Here is a 14,598-nt window from a genome sequence, read left to right on the forward strand (position 1 = left end):
CATGCACAAAAGCAGTGCGGCATTAACAGCTGCAGCCCTGGCAGGGTCTCCGGGCAGAGGGGAGCAGAGGGTGGCCCCTGCTGCTGCCCCTCTGCCCCCCGCTGCAGCACGGAGCAGCAGTGGGGTGGGGGTTGATTGTGCTTCTCCCCTTCCCTTTGTCGGAGCGTAGCTGTATTGTTTGGCTTGGCTTTGCAACAGGAGTTATAAATAAAAATGTCTCACCAAGTGCGTGACTCACGGTCCTCACCACAAGGATAACCTCTCTGCTAGGAAACCTGATCCGAGGACCAAACTGCGGCATGCAAGAATCAAAGACATTGCTTAATTAATATATTTAATCCAAATGGCGAATGGACGAGCCCCGCACCCCACCTGGGCTGGGGTGGGCTGCTGGGGAAGGTGCCTGCGCCCCTCCAGACCCCTGTCCTGTGCCATCCCCGGCCTCTGGCTGCTGACAGCCCAGCCCTCAACGTGCTCCAGGGCCCAGTGGTTTCCCTCGATGGCAGCGGGGAGCTGACGTGGCCTTGACCAGCTGCAGCCGGGTGTGCCTCAGCATTAGCTCCTGCCATGCCCCAAGGGGGCAGCTGGTGGGTGCTGGTGTCACCTCACCCTGCTTGGGATGTGGGGACCAGGGATGTGCTGAGGCATCAGCCCTCGCACGGGAAGCCGTGCCAGCCCTGCGCACCAGGACACAACCGTGCCTGTGGCCTGCCTCCACTGCCTGGGCAGCAGGCAGCATCCCCCTTCAGAGGCTGGGGCTGCAGTGCCTCTCCCGGCATCAGACACCGGCTGCACGGTTCCATCCCACCACCGTGCTCTGCCTGCGGTGATGCCCGTGCTGCCTGGGTTCCGCATCCTCCTTCTGTGCTGCCATCCCTGAGCTGGAGCCTGGCCCTGTGGGGAGAGGGGACACCCTGTGCCTCAGAGCCCCAGCCCGGCGGGACCTGGCTTATCCCTGGGGGTGGGCGACGGCGGGGCGACAGCTGGCTGGGGGATTTGCCGAGGGCATTATTTAATGCTGCGGGTAAATGGAGAAACAGCAGCTAATTCTGGAGCCCGTAATCCTCTTCCTCTCCCAGGGATGGGGTGCCTGCCAGACACGCAGCTGCTGGCGGGACCCCGGGACAAGCCCCGGGCAGCTCCCCAGGTGTGCTGCAGGCCAGAGCGACTCCCAGACCATGGGTGATGTGCAGAAGGTAAGTGGGATCCAGTGACAACCTGCCTGCACCAGGGTGGGTGTGCCGGCACCAGCTCCCGGCTGCGGTGTCAAGCAGCCTGGCAGAGCAGGACCAGGGCTATACCCTGGGCTTGTCCCCCCAGCACACCCAGGACCTGGCAGGGACAACACACCTTGGGGGGGGGATTGGGGCTGGGCAGATCTGCCACGGGACCACCCTGAGCCTGGACACCTTGGGAGCCAAGCCCTGGCGCTAGCTCAGCCCATAGACACAGGGTACCCATGGCCAACAGCGCGCCCAGCTCCCCTCTCCGAAATGACGGTGCTCTGCAGCGACCCGGCACCCTGCAGGGCTCCCCCAGCACCCCGTGCCCCCAGGGGCTGCTCTCCGTCATCCAGAGGCTGAAGGGTTCCCCAGAGCAGGAGCTCCGCATTGTCTTGCTGGGGCTGGACAATGCGGGGAAGACCACGCTGCTGAAACGCCTGGCGTCCGAGGAGGTCAGCACCATCACCCCCACCCAGGTAGGTGCTGCTGGGGGCCAGGGCAGCGGGAGGGCGGCAGGTCCTACCCTTCCCTTGGGTGATGCCGGGGTTTGTGTCTCTGCGCAGGGCTTCAACATAAAGAGCGTCCACTCGCATGGCTTCAAGCTAAACGTCTGGGATATCGGGGGGCAGCGCTCCATCCGCCCGTACTGGAAGAAGTATCTGGGCAGCACAGACCTGCTGGTGAGTGGGGCCGCCACCCGCAGCCCCCCACAGCCCCATGCGTGGAGACCCGTGCCCTCTGTGTGGGGCTCTGTACCTCGTACCCCAGCAGAGGCATGTGGCCCCTGCAAAAGGCAGTGGGCCGTGCAGCTGGGCAAGGAGGAGCTGCTGACTGTCTGTTTTGTCCCCATGGCAGATTTATGTTATTGACAGCGCAGACCAGAAGCGTTTCGAGGAGACAGGGCAGGTATGAGGGGTCCAGTGGGGGGTGGGGGTGGGGTCCTGGGGCACCAGCTGGCACCAGCTCTTTGAAGACTGGAGCAGGGAGCGAGGCTGCTCTTTATCGTGGGGCAGTGCTGGTGCGGGGGCCAAGCTGTCCCCGGAGCTATGTGGGAAGGGTTCGTGATCAGAGCCTCAGCACGCAGAGCCACCCCACTCTGTGGCAGATCCGTGCCCAGCAGCTCCCCCCAAGCCAGGTGCGATGCCCCAGGGGTACCCGGCACAGGGGTAACTCTGCCCCTGGTGAAAGCGACCCCTCGGTCACCAGCCCTCCTGCCACCTCCCCAGCACCAGGTTAGCAATATGACCAAGCAAAGGTTTACGAGTAGCGAATTCAGAGTTACAAACCCTGAGAATGAAGCCGGAGAGGGGAAGGTGAGACTCCGAGTGCCAGTCTCGGCTGTACTGGCACCAGACGGCGGCGTGGGTGTGCCAGACAGCACAGGCCTGACAGCAGCCTCCTGTAGCTGCCCTTTGCCCCAGGCTCTCGGTGTCTGGAGTGCTTCAGCCCTCAGGTAGTACTGTGCGAGTCCCACGTTCTCTTCAGGGCAGATGGAGCTTCAGGGGTGCATGTTTCTCCTTCGGGATGTCGACACCTCACAGCTTCTTTGGTTGCAATGACAGCACCAGAGAGAGGGGAGTGAGGCACTTCGGGGGACCGAGGTGCCCCAGCCCGCCCTGGGCAGCTCAGGCAAGCAGTCCGGCAGCTCCACAGAGGAGGGCAGCAGCAGGCAGCAGCCCTGGGAGATGGTTCTCTCTTGGCAGGAGCTGGCAGAGCTCACCGAGGAGGAGTCCCTCACGGGGGTCCCACTGCTGGTGTTTGCCAACAAGCAGGACCTAGTGACTGCAGCACCTGCAGCTGAAATTGCAGAAGGGCTGAGCCTCCACACCTACCGGGACCGGGAATGGCAGATCCAGGCCTGCTCAGCCTTGTCTGGGGAAGGAGTGCAGGTAGAGATGAGGGCCTTGCGGGCTCTGCAGAGGTGGGAGAGGACCCAAGAACCTGCCATGCTCTTGGGCCTGTGCTCACATATCTCTCTTCCCTCCAGGATGGGATGAACTGGATTTCCAGCCAGATCATGAACAGGAAGAAGTGAGAGTTGCAAAGTACCAGACAAGACTGAGCTGCAGGTCCCTAAGCCATGGCCAACCCCCCTGGTCCCTAGACTGCCCCCAAAGGCTCGGCTGAGCCCTGAGCCTCAGACTGCCATGCTCAGATGGGCTTCCCACCCAGTCTTTCACTATCAGTTGGCTTCCCTTCTCCGGGCCTCCTGGGCTTCCACGGGCTCCTCATACCCTCCAACCCTCCTGTAGCCCCCGTGCTGTTGGAGGGAAGCACACATCCCACTGTGTCAAGGGCTTGCACACCTCCAGAATGAGAACCTGCTCAGGACTTGTCCATCCACACTTCTGGCACACTCCGCAGAGGCTGCTGGAACGCACGCACTGCCCAGGGCACACTGGGCACCCCACGGCGCCACTGGCTACACCCTCAGACATGGCACTTACAGCCAAGCAAATGGTGTGTATTCCTCTCTGCTCCCATAGGATGTGACTGGTGCTGCCCCAGCCACAGCAGCTGGCTTCGGAAAGCCTCAGTTCAGTATCTTTTGCTGGCCAGAGGAGCTCCCACGTGTGCACGGGACCTGGGACAAGCACAAAGACACAGAGAGGACCTGGCTGGGCAGTCACCAATGGAGGTGTTTCATTGCCTGCTGACAGCCTTGGTTGCAGCCACGCTGCGCATGCCACCAAGAGGGGCTGCTCTGCAAGAGCCCCTGGGAAGCGCATTGTCCTAAATGCACCCGAGCTGGGGCTTCTGTCGCCCCGCCGAAGATGCCCATCCTGAGGACTGGAAGATGCAGCTCCGTGGCTGAGCGCCCGCGCCTCTGGGGACGGGTGGGAGGCAAGCCGCAGCGGGGCTGGGAGCCTTGCGCTGTGCCAGGCCCTGGGCTGCAGCCCTGCCTGCCTGCAGGCGGCCCTCAATAAAGCTGCCTGTGACCTCCGCGCTGCCTCGGCCAGTCCTTCCCGCGGTGCTGGGACAGCGCTGCTCCCCGCCCCGCCGCTCTGCGGCCCGGCGAGGCCTGCGGGGCCCCGGGCCGGGGCCGTTCCCGGGGCCGGGACCCCCGGGCGGGCCGGGGCCGGGGCCGAGCCCCGTCCCTAACGCCTGGCGCCATCTTGTGTAGCGTTGCCATGGCGACAGGCTGCCGGGGACCGCCGCGTCAGTCAGCGCCGCCGGAGCGGGTCACGTGTCCCGCGGGCGGCACGAGCCGCGCACGTTCCCGCGCGCACGTGACTGGCACGAGGAGGGAGCGCGGACTACAGCTCCCGGCATGCTGCGCGCCGCCGCCGCGCAGTGCACGCCGGGAGGCGCTCTGCCGCTCCTCCTCCCCCTCCCAACCGCCCCCGCCCAAAGCACGGCTGCGTGCCTCTCTGGCTCCGCCCCCTTCTCTGCCATAGGCGGGCAGGAGTGACGTTTACCCGCGGAGGCGTGTACGCGGTGGTGTGCGGGCTTCTGATTGGTGGCGGGGGCTGCCGTTCTCGGGCGGGGGCTGAGGGCGGGAGCGGCGCGCCGGGAAGGCGGAAGCGGAGGATGGCGGCGGGTGCGGGCGGGCTGCTGGCGGCGGCGGCGCTGCTGTTGGCGGTGGCCGGGCCGCGCCCGGCGCCCGCTGAGCTCACGGATGGCAACAGTGAGCACCTGAAGCGAGAGCACTCGCTGATGAAGCCGTATCAGGGTGAGCGCGGGGCCGGGCGGGCGGGACGGGCGGACGCCCCGCGGCGGCCCGGGCTGAGCCGCGCTCTCTCTCTGCCGCTTTGCAGGCGCGGGCTCCGCCGCGATGCCGCTGTGGGACTTCCAGGGCAGCACCATGGTCACCAGCCAGTACGTCCGCCTGACGCCCGACGAGCGCAGCCGGGAGGGCTCCATCTGGAACCGCGTGGTGAGAGCCCGGGGGGAGACCGGTGGGGGGGCGGGGGGCCCGGAGCGGCCCCATCGCCTCTCCCGGCTCTTGGCCTGAAGCTGCTGGGCGGTCTCTCCGCGCAGCCCTGCTTCCTCAAGGACTGGGAGCTCCACGTCCACTTCAAGATCCACGGAGCCGGCAAGAAGAACCTGCACGGGGACGGCCTGGCGCTGTGGTACACGCAGGAGCGGCTGGTGCCAGGTACGGTGCGCAGCTGGGGGGCTGCCTGGCCGGGCTGAGGCCCTGTCAGCACTCACCTGTGCCCTGGGGCAGCCCGGGTTGCTGCCCCTGCCCTGGACGGTTTCTCGCCAGGGAGGGTGTTTGAGCTCCCCTCTGTCTGGTTTCACTAGATCGGGATGGCGCGTTGTGCCCTGAGAGCAGGCGCCCTCAGTCATCTGCCTGGCAATAAACAGCTCTTACAGCTCTTTTCAATAGAAGTCTGAGCAGAAATTCTAAGAGCCTTCTGTTTCCAATGTTCTGCCCTGCTCCAGGTCCTGTCTTTGGCAGCAAGGACAACTTCCACGGACTGGCTATTTTCCTTGATACGTATCCCAACGATGAAGCAACAGAGGTGAGTAGTTCGGGGACCTTGTTCAGTGCCGAGGAGGTTGTTTCCTCTTGGCTTTGTGCTCTGAGTGCTTCACACCCGGACCGAGGAAAAGCCTCTCCTTACATGAGAGTGGGCTGCTCTTCCTGTCATGGGAGCTGGTAAAGGCAAGAGTTTGTACATGCATTAATGGAGACAAGAAGGTCCTTGCTCCATCTTCTGCTATTGTTGACTACACAAATGTTTCTAAGGCCTTTCCCCCTCTGCGTGAGAGTGTGGCACAGGGCTGGTGTAAACTATGCACCACCTATTAAGTAAAGTTAGAGGAACCAGCCTAAGAGTATATTCATCTTGAGCGTGTTTTCCTGAACTTCTCTGTGCTTTGGTTGCTCATTCCGTGTTGTTTTTGGCCTTATTCTCTGTTTGTAACCTGAGTGTCTCTAAAAGAGAAACTCCTGGGCTGGCTGCTTGCTCCAGAATTCCCTGTGGCTGAAATACAGGTCAGTCCAGTGGGGACTGGTGGTCCTTTTCTTCTGTCCTGCTCTGTGTTTGTGGATCTTGTTGCAGCACAGTGAGAAATGTAACTGTGCTAGTGAGATCTATTGCACCAAAAACGTGATACTTAAGTCATAAAGCACCTGGAAATGACCCATCTCCCTGTTGTCTTGATGCTCACTGGGAGGTGAATTCTTGCCTCCACTTGTCCTCTCCTGGTGTATGTAATCTACTGACTGTGAAGTCCTGAGTGTGGTTATGCTGCTTATGTGAGACTTCTGCCCGTTCTGGGTCCTGTGCTCTGTTCTTACACTTCTTACCCGGTCTGGTGCTTACGCTGTAAGTTTGGGGTGGTCTCGTTGCCCTGGCCGTGCCATATGGTGTGGGCTCAGGGCGAGTCTTGATACAAGTCAGCAATGGCTACTCTGCTTTAGCTAGAACAAGCTCTCACTCGGTTTAGAAGCAGCTTTCTGCAGAACATAAGCCTTGATTTCATTGTTCTGCTCTCTGTGCCTGACTATGCAGCAAAGCCGTGGCTCTGTTGCCATGCCTGGCTGAGATCCTCCTCTTGCTGAGGCTTCTGACCAGGCAGGGGATGGTGGCTCTTGGTCTGCAGCTCGAAGGGTCCTGCAGACTGAAAGCAGCAGTGCTCTCCTCCCTGCAGCGCGTGTTCCCCTATATCTCTGCGATGGTGAACAACGGCTCCCTGACGTACGACCACAGTAAGGACGGGCGCTGGACAGAGCTGGCGGGGTGCACTGCTGACCTTCGGAACCAGAATCACGACACTTTCCTGGCAATTCGGTACTCCCGAGGTCGTCTCACGGTGAGATGTGGCGGACACCTTCTGCAGGGTGTCTCTCGCATGTTAGATGGGGCAGTGCTGAGGGGCAGGTGTTGCTGTGTCAGTAGGTGACGTGGAGATGGCTTTCCTGCTTCTCCTGCACCTCCAGCTCCAAAAGAGTTGCAGGTGGGGGAGGACGGCAGTGCGTGTTCCTGGTGTGATGCTCCCTTGGTCTTTACAGGTGATGACCGACGTGGAAGACAAGAATGAATGGAAGAACTGCATTGACATTGCAGGGGTGCAGCTGCCAACCGGCTACTTCTTTGGTGCTTCTGCTGGCACTGGAGACTTGTCTGGTGAGAGGGGGCTTTGCTCACAGGAACACATGCTATTTGGAGCTTGGACTATAACACTGTGGATGCATTGGATGGCTTCAATGGCTTCCTTTCCCTGAATTGTTCACCGGTCTCTTGAAAACCTCTTGGGTAGGGACACGTGGCCTGGGAAAGGAGGCATCTGAGAGCTAAGGAACATCTCAAATTGCAGTTTGATACCTGGGGGTGTGAGGGTGGCTTGAGAGGGAAGGAGACCTGGACCTGGCAGAGCACGGTCCTAGGGGAGCTCTGAGTGCGTGGACGTCTCTCGGAGCTTCTGACAGTGTTTGGTGCTGATGGTTGTTTCCCAGACAATCACGACATTATCTCGATGAAGCTATTCCAGCTCATGGTGGAGCACCCTCTAGAAGATGAGACTGTTGACTGGACGAAGATTGAGCCCAGTGTCAGCCTCCTTAAATCACCCAAAGGTGAGTCTCTGGGCTTTGGAAACCTTCAGTGGAGGACTGGGACTCTTAAAGGCCTGTTGAAAGGCGTCAGACCTGTTGACACCCTGCGAGACCCCGCAGGAGCCGAGGTTGGGTCGGTCTCTGTAGCTGTTCTTATCCTTGCAGACAATGTGGATGACCCGACGGGGAATTTCCGAAGCGGGCCTCTGACAGGCTGGAAGGTGTTCTTGCTCCTGCTCTGCGCGCTGCTGGGCATCATCGTCTGCGCTGTGGTGGGAGCTGTGGTCTTCCAGAAACGCCAGGAGCGGAACAAGCGTTTCTACTAGCAGAAGCCCTGGGCCGTGGCCTGTGCCCAAACCCATCTTTTCTATGGGGAGCTGTAAAAACTGTGGTTTCTAAAAGCTGTTTCTGAGAACTATCAGAAGTATTTTCTTATCTGTCTGTTTGGCTGTGACCCCTGCCTGGCCCTTGGTGTCCTGTGGCTTGGACCGAGGGGGGCGATGCCTGCTGGGGCCCCCAGGGCTGCGGTGCGGGAGCCTGGAGGTCTTTCCCCTGTTTTTCCAGCGCTCCCCCCGCCAGACGAGACCTGCCGTGCTGCCTGTGGGGGGAGGGGGGGGGAGGGCGAGTAGCGGCGGGTGTGAATGTAAGGGGGCTGTGGGGAGGGGGCTGAGTGGGGCATTAAAGGACTGACACCACCTGCGGCTCTGGCTCTGTCTGGGGTGGGAAAAGGGGGGCTCTGCTTGCGGGTGGGCTGGGGGATAGGAGAGAGCTGGGGGGGTGGGGGTGTCTTTGGGTGTTGGGGCTGGGCTGGGGGGGGTGTTGTTGCCCCCGGGGGGGGTGTCCGAGCTTGGTGGTGGGTTGTCCTTGGAGGGGGGGGGGAGGAATCCCCGGAGGGCCCCAGAGGAATTGGGGGGGGGGGGGGGGGCGTGTTCACGGTGAGGGGGGGACGGGACACACGCCAAGGAACAGGGGCTGTCCCGGAGGTTTCGGAGGGGGGGTTCCCGGAGGAGGCGAGGCCCCGGCCGGCGGGGCGTGTGTGGGGGGCGTGTGTGTCCCCGCAGGCCCGGTCCCGCCCCCGGCCCGCCCCGCCGGGCGGAAGGGAGCGGAGCGGAACGGCGGGGCCGGGCCGTGTTTCCGGCGGGGGGGGGGGGGGGGGGGGGGGGGGGGGGCGGGCGGTGTTAGCGGCGGGGCGCAGCCAGCGTGTCCCGCGGCGGGGCCGGGTGGCGGGGGCCGGCCGAGCGCCATGGGCCCGGCCCGCCGCAGGGCCGCGCTCCGCCTGCGCGGCGGCGGGTGAGCGGGGCGACAGCGGGCGGGGGTGCGCGCGTGTGTGTGGGTGCGGGGTGTGGGGGGGGGTGTGGTGGGGCTCGGGGGGTCCCCGCCGGCCGCTGACCCCCGCCCGCTGTGCCCCAGGTCCCCGCCGCTCCTGGGCCTGCTGCCCGGCAGGTTCTCCGTCTTCCCGCTGTTCTTCCTGGCGCTGCTCCTGGGCTTCGCCTCGCTGCTCTGGCTCCAGCTCAGCTGCTCGGGTGAGGGGCCGGTTCCCGGCGGCGGGCAGAGCCGGGGGGCTCCCCGCCAGCCCTGCCCGCCCCAGGCCCCCCTCCTGCCGGCGGAGGACGAGCCGTCGTGGGGTCCCCACCGCCTGGCGCTGCTCGTCCCCTTCCGAGAGCGCTTCGAGGAGCTGCTGGCCTTCGTGCCCTACATGCACCGCTTCCTGAGCAAGAAGAGGATCCGCCATCACATCTTCGTCCTCAACCAGGTGGATCATTTCAGGTAGCGTCTTCCCTCGCCGCGGCGAAGCCCGGCAGAAAAAGGGAGCGAGGGGGCCCTTCTCCAAAACTTTGTCCCTGCTGAGAGGGTCTCCCGCTTGCCTCTGGCGGTGTGGAGAAGTGTAGGGCCTGGGCAAGGGGGAGTCAGGGCTGGGCCGTGATGCTCTGCCCAAATTTACTCACTCTAGAGCTTATAGAAGGACAAAATGATACTTTGCTTCTCTCTTCCTAAGCAAGAGGAGAATTATCTACCCGCAGATACTTCAGCTTTCTCCTCAGTGTCACAGGTCTATAGCAGCAAACGTCTGGGGATGGTGAAATTCAAAGAAATACTGTGGGCGGTTTGGAAATGCTGTCGCTCAGCCCCTGCTCGCTGTCCAGTACCTGCCTGCAGCCCCGGTGGGTGCTGTGGAGCTCCCCAGCCGGCCTCAGGCAGGACGGTGCTTGCTGTAGCCCCTTGGGGTCTGCAGTGGCCAAACCCCTGCCCATCGCCATCAGGGTCAGCATGTGCTGCCTGCGTAGGGAGAAGCAGGGGTGCAGCTTCAGGATGGACAGCCACGGCACCCGGCACTGTGGAGACAGGGAACACTGTCTTTGTGTGTGTCCCCATTTGGGGACCAGTTGAACACCTAGCATTGAGGAGCACGGGAGAGGGACGTGAAGGGACGGTGGCTGCTGTGCGTGGCTCTGAGACTCCCCGGTCCCACGGCAGGTTTAACAGGGCATCCCTGATCAATGTGGGCTTCCTGGAGAGCGGCAACGACACCGACTACATTGCGATGCATGACGTCGATCTCCTGCCCCTCAACGAGCAGCTGGACTACAGCTTCCCGGAGGCAGGGCCCTTCCACGTTGCATCCCCAGAGCTGCACCCGCTCTACCACTATAAGACCTATGTGGGCGGCATCCTGCTGCTCACCAAGCAGCACTATGAGATGGTAAGTGTGTGTGTAGGATGTCCCAGCCAGTTTGGGGCCGGGGCTATGATATTGTCTTGGTGGACAGTTGTACGTTTTGTGCTCCACGCTTGGGAAGGGGGGAAGGGAGTTAAAATGGTTGGGGGACAGGAGAGGGGAGGCTCTGCTGGTGCTCAGGGCTTGCGATGCTGGCGTCTGCTCCTCTGTGGCGCGTGGAGTTGTGCTGGACTGGACCTTGGCTGGTACGGTGCCCCTCTCGTTCCAGTGCAACGGCATGTCCAACCGTTTCTGGGGCTGGGGACGGGAGGATGATGAGTTTTATCGACGTATCAAAGGAGCCGGTCTCCAGGTAAGGGGTGCTCCATGGCCTCCTAGGTTGAAATTGCCCTTAGTATCTCCCCACCTGGCCCCCGGCTGTAGCTGCCCAGGTCAGGAGTTGGGGAAGGCAGACCTTCTGCGCTCCCCGCTCCAATAGTAGGCGCAGCAAGTTTTCCGGTAGCTTTACAGAAGCTTTGCTCTCCTTCCAGGTTCGCCGTCCCTCTGGAATCACAACTGGATACGAGACTTTCCAGCACCTGCACGACCCAGCTTGGAGGAAGAGAGACCAGAAGCGCATTGCTGCACAGAAGCAGGTGAGACCTCAGTGTGGTCAAGGGGAACCACAGGAGATTTGGGTTGTGATCACCACGTGCTCTGAGCCCACCTTGCTCATGTCCTCCCCTGCCAGCTCTGCGCTCCCTCCCTGGGCACTGGGTGCTTCCTTCTCTGCTGGAAGCCAGTGTGGGCTGAATGGTCTTTCTCTTCCTCAGGAACAGTTTAAGGTGGATCGGGAGGGAGGTCTGAACAACGTGAGGTACCGAATTGAGTCACGGACAGCTCTGAGTGTGGCAGGAGCCCCTTGCACCGTCCTTAATATCTTGCTGGACTGTGACACAAGCGAGACCCCTTGGTGCACGTTTGGCTGAGCCCGTCTCCCGTGTGCCAGTTGTGCGCGCTGTGCTTGTGCCAAGACGACGGGGCTGCCGCCAAGCTGCTGGGAGCAGGCAGGATTTTTGCAGCAGACGAGCATGGTGGTGCTGGCGAGACACAGAGAAACAGAAAAGGCCGAGAACCAGGAACCGGGCTTTGCTGGGACCAACAGAAGAGGCCAAGAGTGGGACTCGGTGGCGTCGCTGCGGACGCTGGTGCTGTGTCCCAGGGCAGGTGCAGGAGGCAATTTTCCTGTGCTGGACATGGCTGACCTGCCACCTAGCTCAGAGGACAATAAAGAACTATCAGGGCACCTGTGAGCTGTGAATGCCCTGGGCTGTGCCGTGCAGCTCCTTTTTCCTGCTCCTTTCACCTTACTGGCTTCAGCGTACCTGTTTCTGGCTTGGCCCTGGCTACGCTCTGTCTGGACAGGCGATCTGCTCTGGTCTGGAGGCCAAGCCAGTCTGAAACAGGCACCGAGTGAGATGGTGCCTGTGTTTCAGCTGCCAGGTACCCCCAGGGCTGTGCTGTGGTCACCTCATTGCAGGAAGTGGTTGTGGTTGAGCTGTGCCCCAAGCTCCAGCATCTGCAGCTTTGCGGGATGTCAGCAGTTGAGGTAGCCCAGGACTTCCCTCTGTGGAGTACGGAGGAGAGTTCTGGCTGAGCTGCTCCTTTCCTTGCCTGCCTTCTGTGGCATGTGGTGCCTCAGACTTTTCAGGGGGGTTGGAGAGCCTGCTTTCCCCCCAGCAGCCCTGAGGGCAACTGGGATCTGCTCTGGCGCTGTATGAGGTGTCCTGGGAAGAACCGCAGTGCTGGTGAGGTGAAGTGCAGGAATTAGGATGGTTGCCTCTAACCCACCTGAGTCGAGGGGAGCAAGAGCTTCCCTGGGCGAGGCAGGGGCTGGGACGCTTTCCTTGGAGGTGGGAACAGGAGAGTTTGGGTTGATGAGGGAGAGGCAAGGCTGTGGTGGGGCCAGGCTGCTCACCCACTTGCTCTAGCTGCCCCGGCCCTGCTTTGCCGCCAGGCCGGTTTCTCCCATGTCGTGGCAGGACAAGGGCCTGGGCTGCCCCTTCCAGCAGGACAGGGGGTAGTTACTTGCTGAGGGTATCACAGTGCTGGTCCCTCGCTGCTAGTGGGACCTGCTGTTGGCTCAAGCCCCCTGCTGTGGATGTGGCTTGTCTGGGTCAGTGAACAGCTTGGGGAAGGTGACGGGGCAAAGGGCTGTGCAGCCTTGGGGTGCTTGTGAGCAGGAGGTGACCAGGCAGATGCACCCTGCAAACCCTGGGTCCCCAGGAGCCCAACCCATGCGGTGACCTGGGGACCCGCTACTGTCAGAGCAAGAGCAGCCCATGGAAGGTGGCAGCAGCACTGATGCTGTGTGCTGGGAGAGCACCCTGGGACAGGAGACACGAGGAGGAGGAGGAGGTGAGTGTCCTCCTCTGGCTGCTGGGAACATTCCTGCGTGCTCTGCAGTGCTGGACCCAGGAGGTGGGGAAGCTGGTCATGTCCCAACAGGTGAGGAAGGGCCCTGGGGGCTGACAGTTGTTTGGGGTTGGTAGAAATCAGCCACAACAGCACCTTTTGCTGGCAAGTGGGATGTGTAGAGCTGGGCAGGGGGGCCGCATGCCTTGCTTGGGACCTGGCTTTCAAGCCCCAGGTGGGACCAGCAACCGTGGAGCAGCGCCTGGTCTGTGCCCGCTTGTGCTGGGAGCGAACAGGCGCTGTGACCTCTAGGGTGCTGCCGCTCACCCTGGTCTGTCGAGGGGTGGCAGAGATGCCCGCCGACTCTCAAGGGAGACCGTTACCAGCGCTGAGCTCCTGTCCACCATCACCAGCCTGGCCTGGCTGCTTGCTCGGGCTGTTGGGTGAAATGGTGCTGTGCCGCTCCAGAGCGGAGGGTGCTAGGGCTGGCTCACAGACCGTGCCATGTGTGGGACTGTACTGTGCTGGCTCTGGGGTCTTGGCATGCGTTTTGGGTGCTGCTGCCTCCTCAAGCTGGGCAGACCCAGCCGAGCAGCCGGTACCCCTCCATTCAGCCCCATCACCAGCGCTGGCACCAGGCCCTCCGCGTTTCCTGGCCCCCTTCTGTCCTTGTCCCCTGCCTGGCGCTTCCTGGAGTGGTCACTTTGCCGGGTGCCTGCAGATGTCCCCAGACAGAAGCTGTCACCATCCTGGGAAGACAAGTGGTCCTGGGGATGTGGCATCTCTGGGGAGGAGCGCCGGGATGAGGGAGGCAAAAGCATCAGAGCCAAGTGTGGGGGTTGTGTACTGTGTAGGGGCAGCAGGATGGGGCATCTGGAGAGATTTGGTGCTGTCTGCTCTCCGTGCTGTTCCTGAGCTGGGTGAGGAGTCCGGAGCTCTGCGGACTGGGATGCAAGGGGGGCTGCCTCCCGAGGAAGAGGTTGAGGTGGCGGTGCAGGGCGGTGAGGATCAGGCCATGCTGCTTTGCATCATCCAAGGCACAGGCAGGCCCAGCGTGTCCTCCTCCCCAGCTCGAGGCCTGTCCTCGCCCCAGGGCAATGTGGAGACGCGCTGCCCAAGAGCTCCCAACAGCCTCTTCAGCCTAGCAGCACCAAAGCAGCACTGGTATCTGGCACAAAGATTGCAGGTAGGCTTGGACACACGGTGCAGTGCTCTGGAGGTGTTCCCGGGACCTGTCACGTCCCTCGCTGCGGTCAGCTGGAGGGAGATGTTGGCCCAGGAGCCCTACTCCTGTCTCTCCATCATGCAGGTTTTGGGATTGGCCACCTGTATGCCAGTCATTTACCGGTGCCTGAACCGGAGCCAGGGCTAGCGGAGGCAGATCAAAGTATTTCTCCGCGCTGTTCAAAATAGATGACACAGTTTCGGGCAGGTTTCATGAAGATGTAGATGTGCAGAAACAGAAGCATATGTGCACCTCACACTTTGCTCAGCGCTAAAGGCTCCTCTCCCGCTGCCTGGCAGCTATTTCTCAGCTCTGCTCGCAGCCCCCTCATCCTCTGGTTGCTTTTATGGAAGAGGCACCGTGCTGGAGACCCAGCTTCCTTTTATAGCCCTGAATGTGACTTGGAGGTCGCTCAGCTCTGTTCCCCCCCCACGCGCTTCATTATTAGCAATGGCCCAGCGGGAGGGGATGAGGTTTTTTTCCCCATCGCCTTTCTGCAGATGGATAACACCCTGCCTGCTGTCCCGGGAGCCCCGTGGAGCTGAGCTGTGAGGCCTCCTGGTGCTCCCAT

At 62.0% G+C, this 14,598-nt stretch overlaps 3 protein-coding genes across 6 annotated transcripts; all 3 read left to right on the top strand.

Annotated features, from left to right (window-relative positions):
• Positions 1-1,013: 1,013 nt before the first annotated feature.
• LOC128155053 (ADP-ribosylation factor-like protein 3) lies at positions 1,014-4,176 on the top strand. 4 transcript variants are annotated; one of them, XM_052816542.1, is made up of 6 exons: positions 1,014-1,196; positions 1,511-1,699; positions 1,787-1,903; positions 2,079-2,129; positions 2,927-3,112; positions 3,211-4,176. In XM_052816542.1, the coding sequence occupies exons 1-6, from the start codon at positions 1,029-1,031 to the stop codon at positions 3,256-3,258; spliced, it is 759 nt and encodes a 252-aa protein (XP_052672502.1). In that variant the 5' UTR covers positions 1,014-1,028; the 3' UTR covers positions 3,259-4,176. The 4 variants fall into 4 exon arrangements, with proteins under 4 accessions (XP_052672502.1, XP_052672503.1, XP_052672504.1 ...); XM_052816543.1 differs by having other exon boundaries at positions 1,529-1,699; XM_052816544.1 differs by having other exon boundaries at positions 1,556-1,699.
• Positions 4,177-4,719: 543 nt separating this feature from the next.
• On the top strand, positions 4,720-8,166 carry LMAN2 (lectin, mannose binding 2). The gene is made up of 8 exons (XM_052772074.1): positions 4,720-4,896; positions 4,982-5,100; positions 5,205-5,322; positions 5,613-5,692; positions 6,828-6,989; positions 7,189-7,303; positions 7,633-7,752; positions 7,897-8,166. Exons 1-8 carry the CDS (start codon positions 4,755-4,757, stop codon positions 8,055-8,057), a joined length of 1,017 nt encoding a protein of 338 aa, XP_052628034.1. The 5' UTR covers positions 4,720-4,754; the 3' UTR covers positions 8,058-8,166.
• Positions 8,167-8,902: 736 nt separating this feature from the next.
• Positions 8,903-11,729, top strand: B4GALT7 (beta-1,4-galactosyltransferase 7). Its single transcript, XM_052772092.1, has 6 exons — positions 8,903-9,021; positions 9,142-9,498; positions 10,207-10,432; positions 10,677-10,760; positions 10,939-11,043; positions 11,221-11,729. The coding sequence occupies exons 1-6, from the start codon at positions 8,975-8,977 to the stop codon at positions 11,374-11,376; spliced, it is 975 nt and encodes a 324-aa protein (XP_052628052.1). The 5' UTR covers positions 8,903-8,974; the 3' UTR covers positions 11,377-11,729.
• Positions 11,730-14,598: the final 2,869 nt, after the last annotated feature.

The sequence above is a fragment of the Harpia harpyja genome, chromosome 20 (genome assembly GCF_026419915.1).
Source record: "Harpia harpyja isolate bHarHar1 chromosome 20, bHarHar1 primary haplotype, whole genome shotgun sequence".
NCBI classification, from domain to species: Eukaryota; Metazoa; Chordata; class Aves; order Accipitriformes; family Accipitridae; genus Harpia; species Harpia harpyja.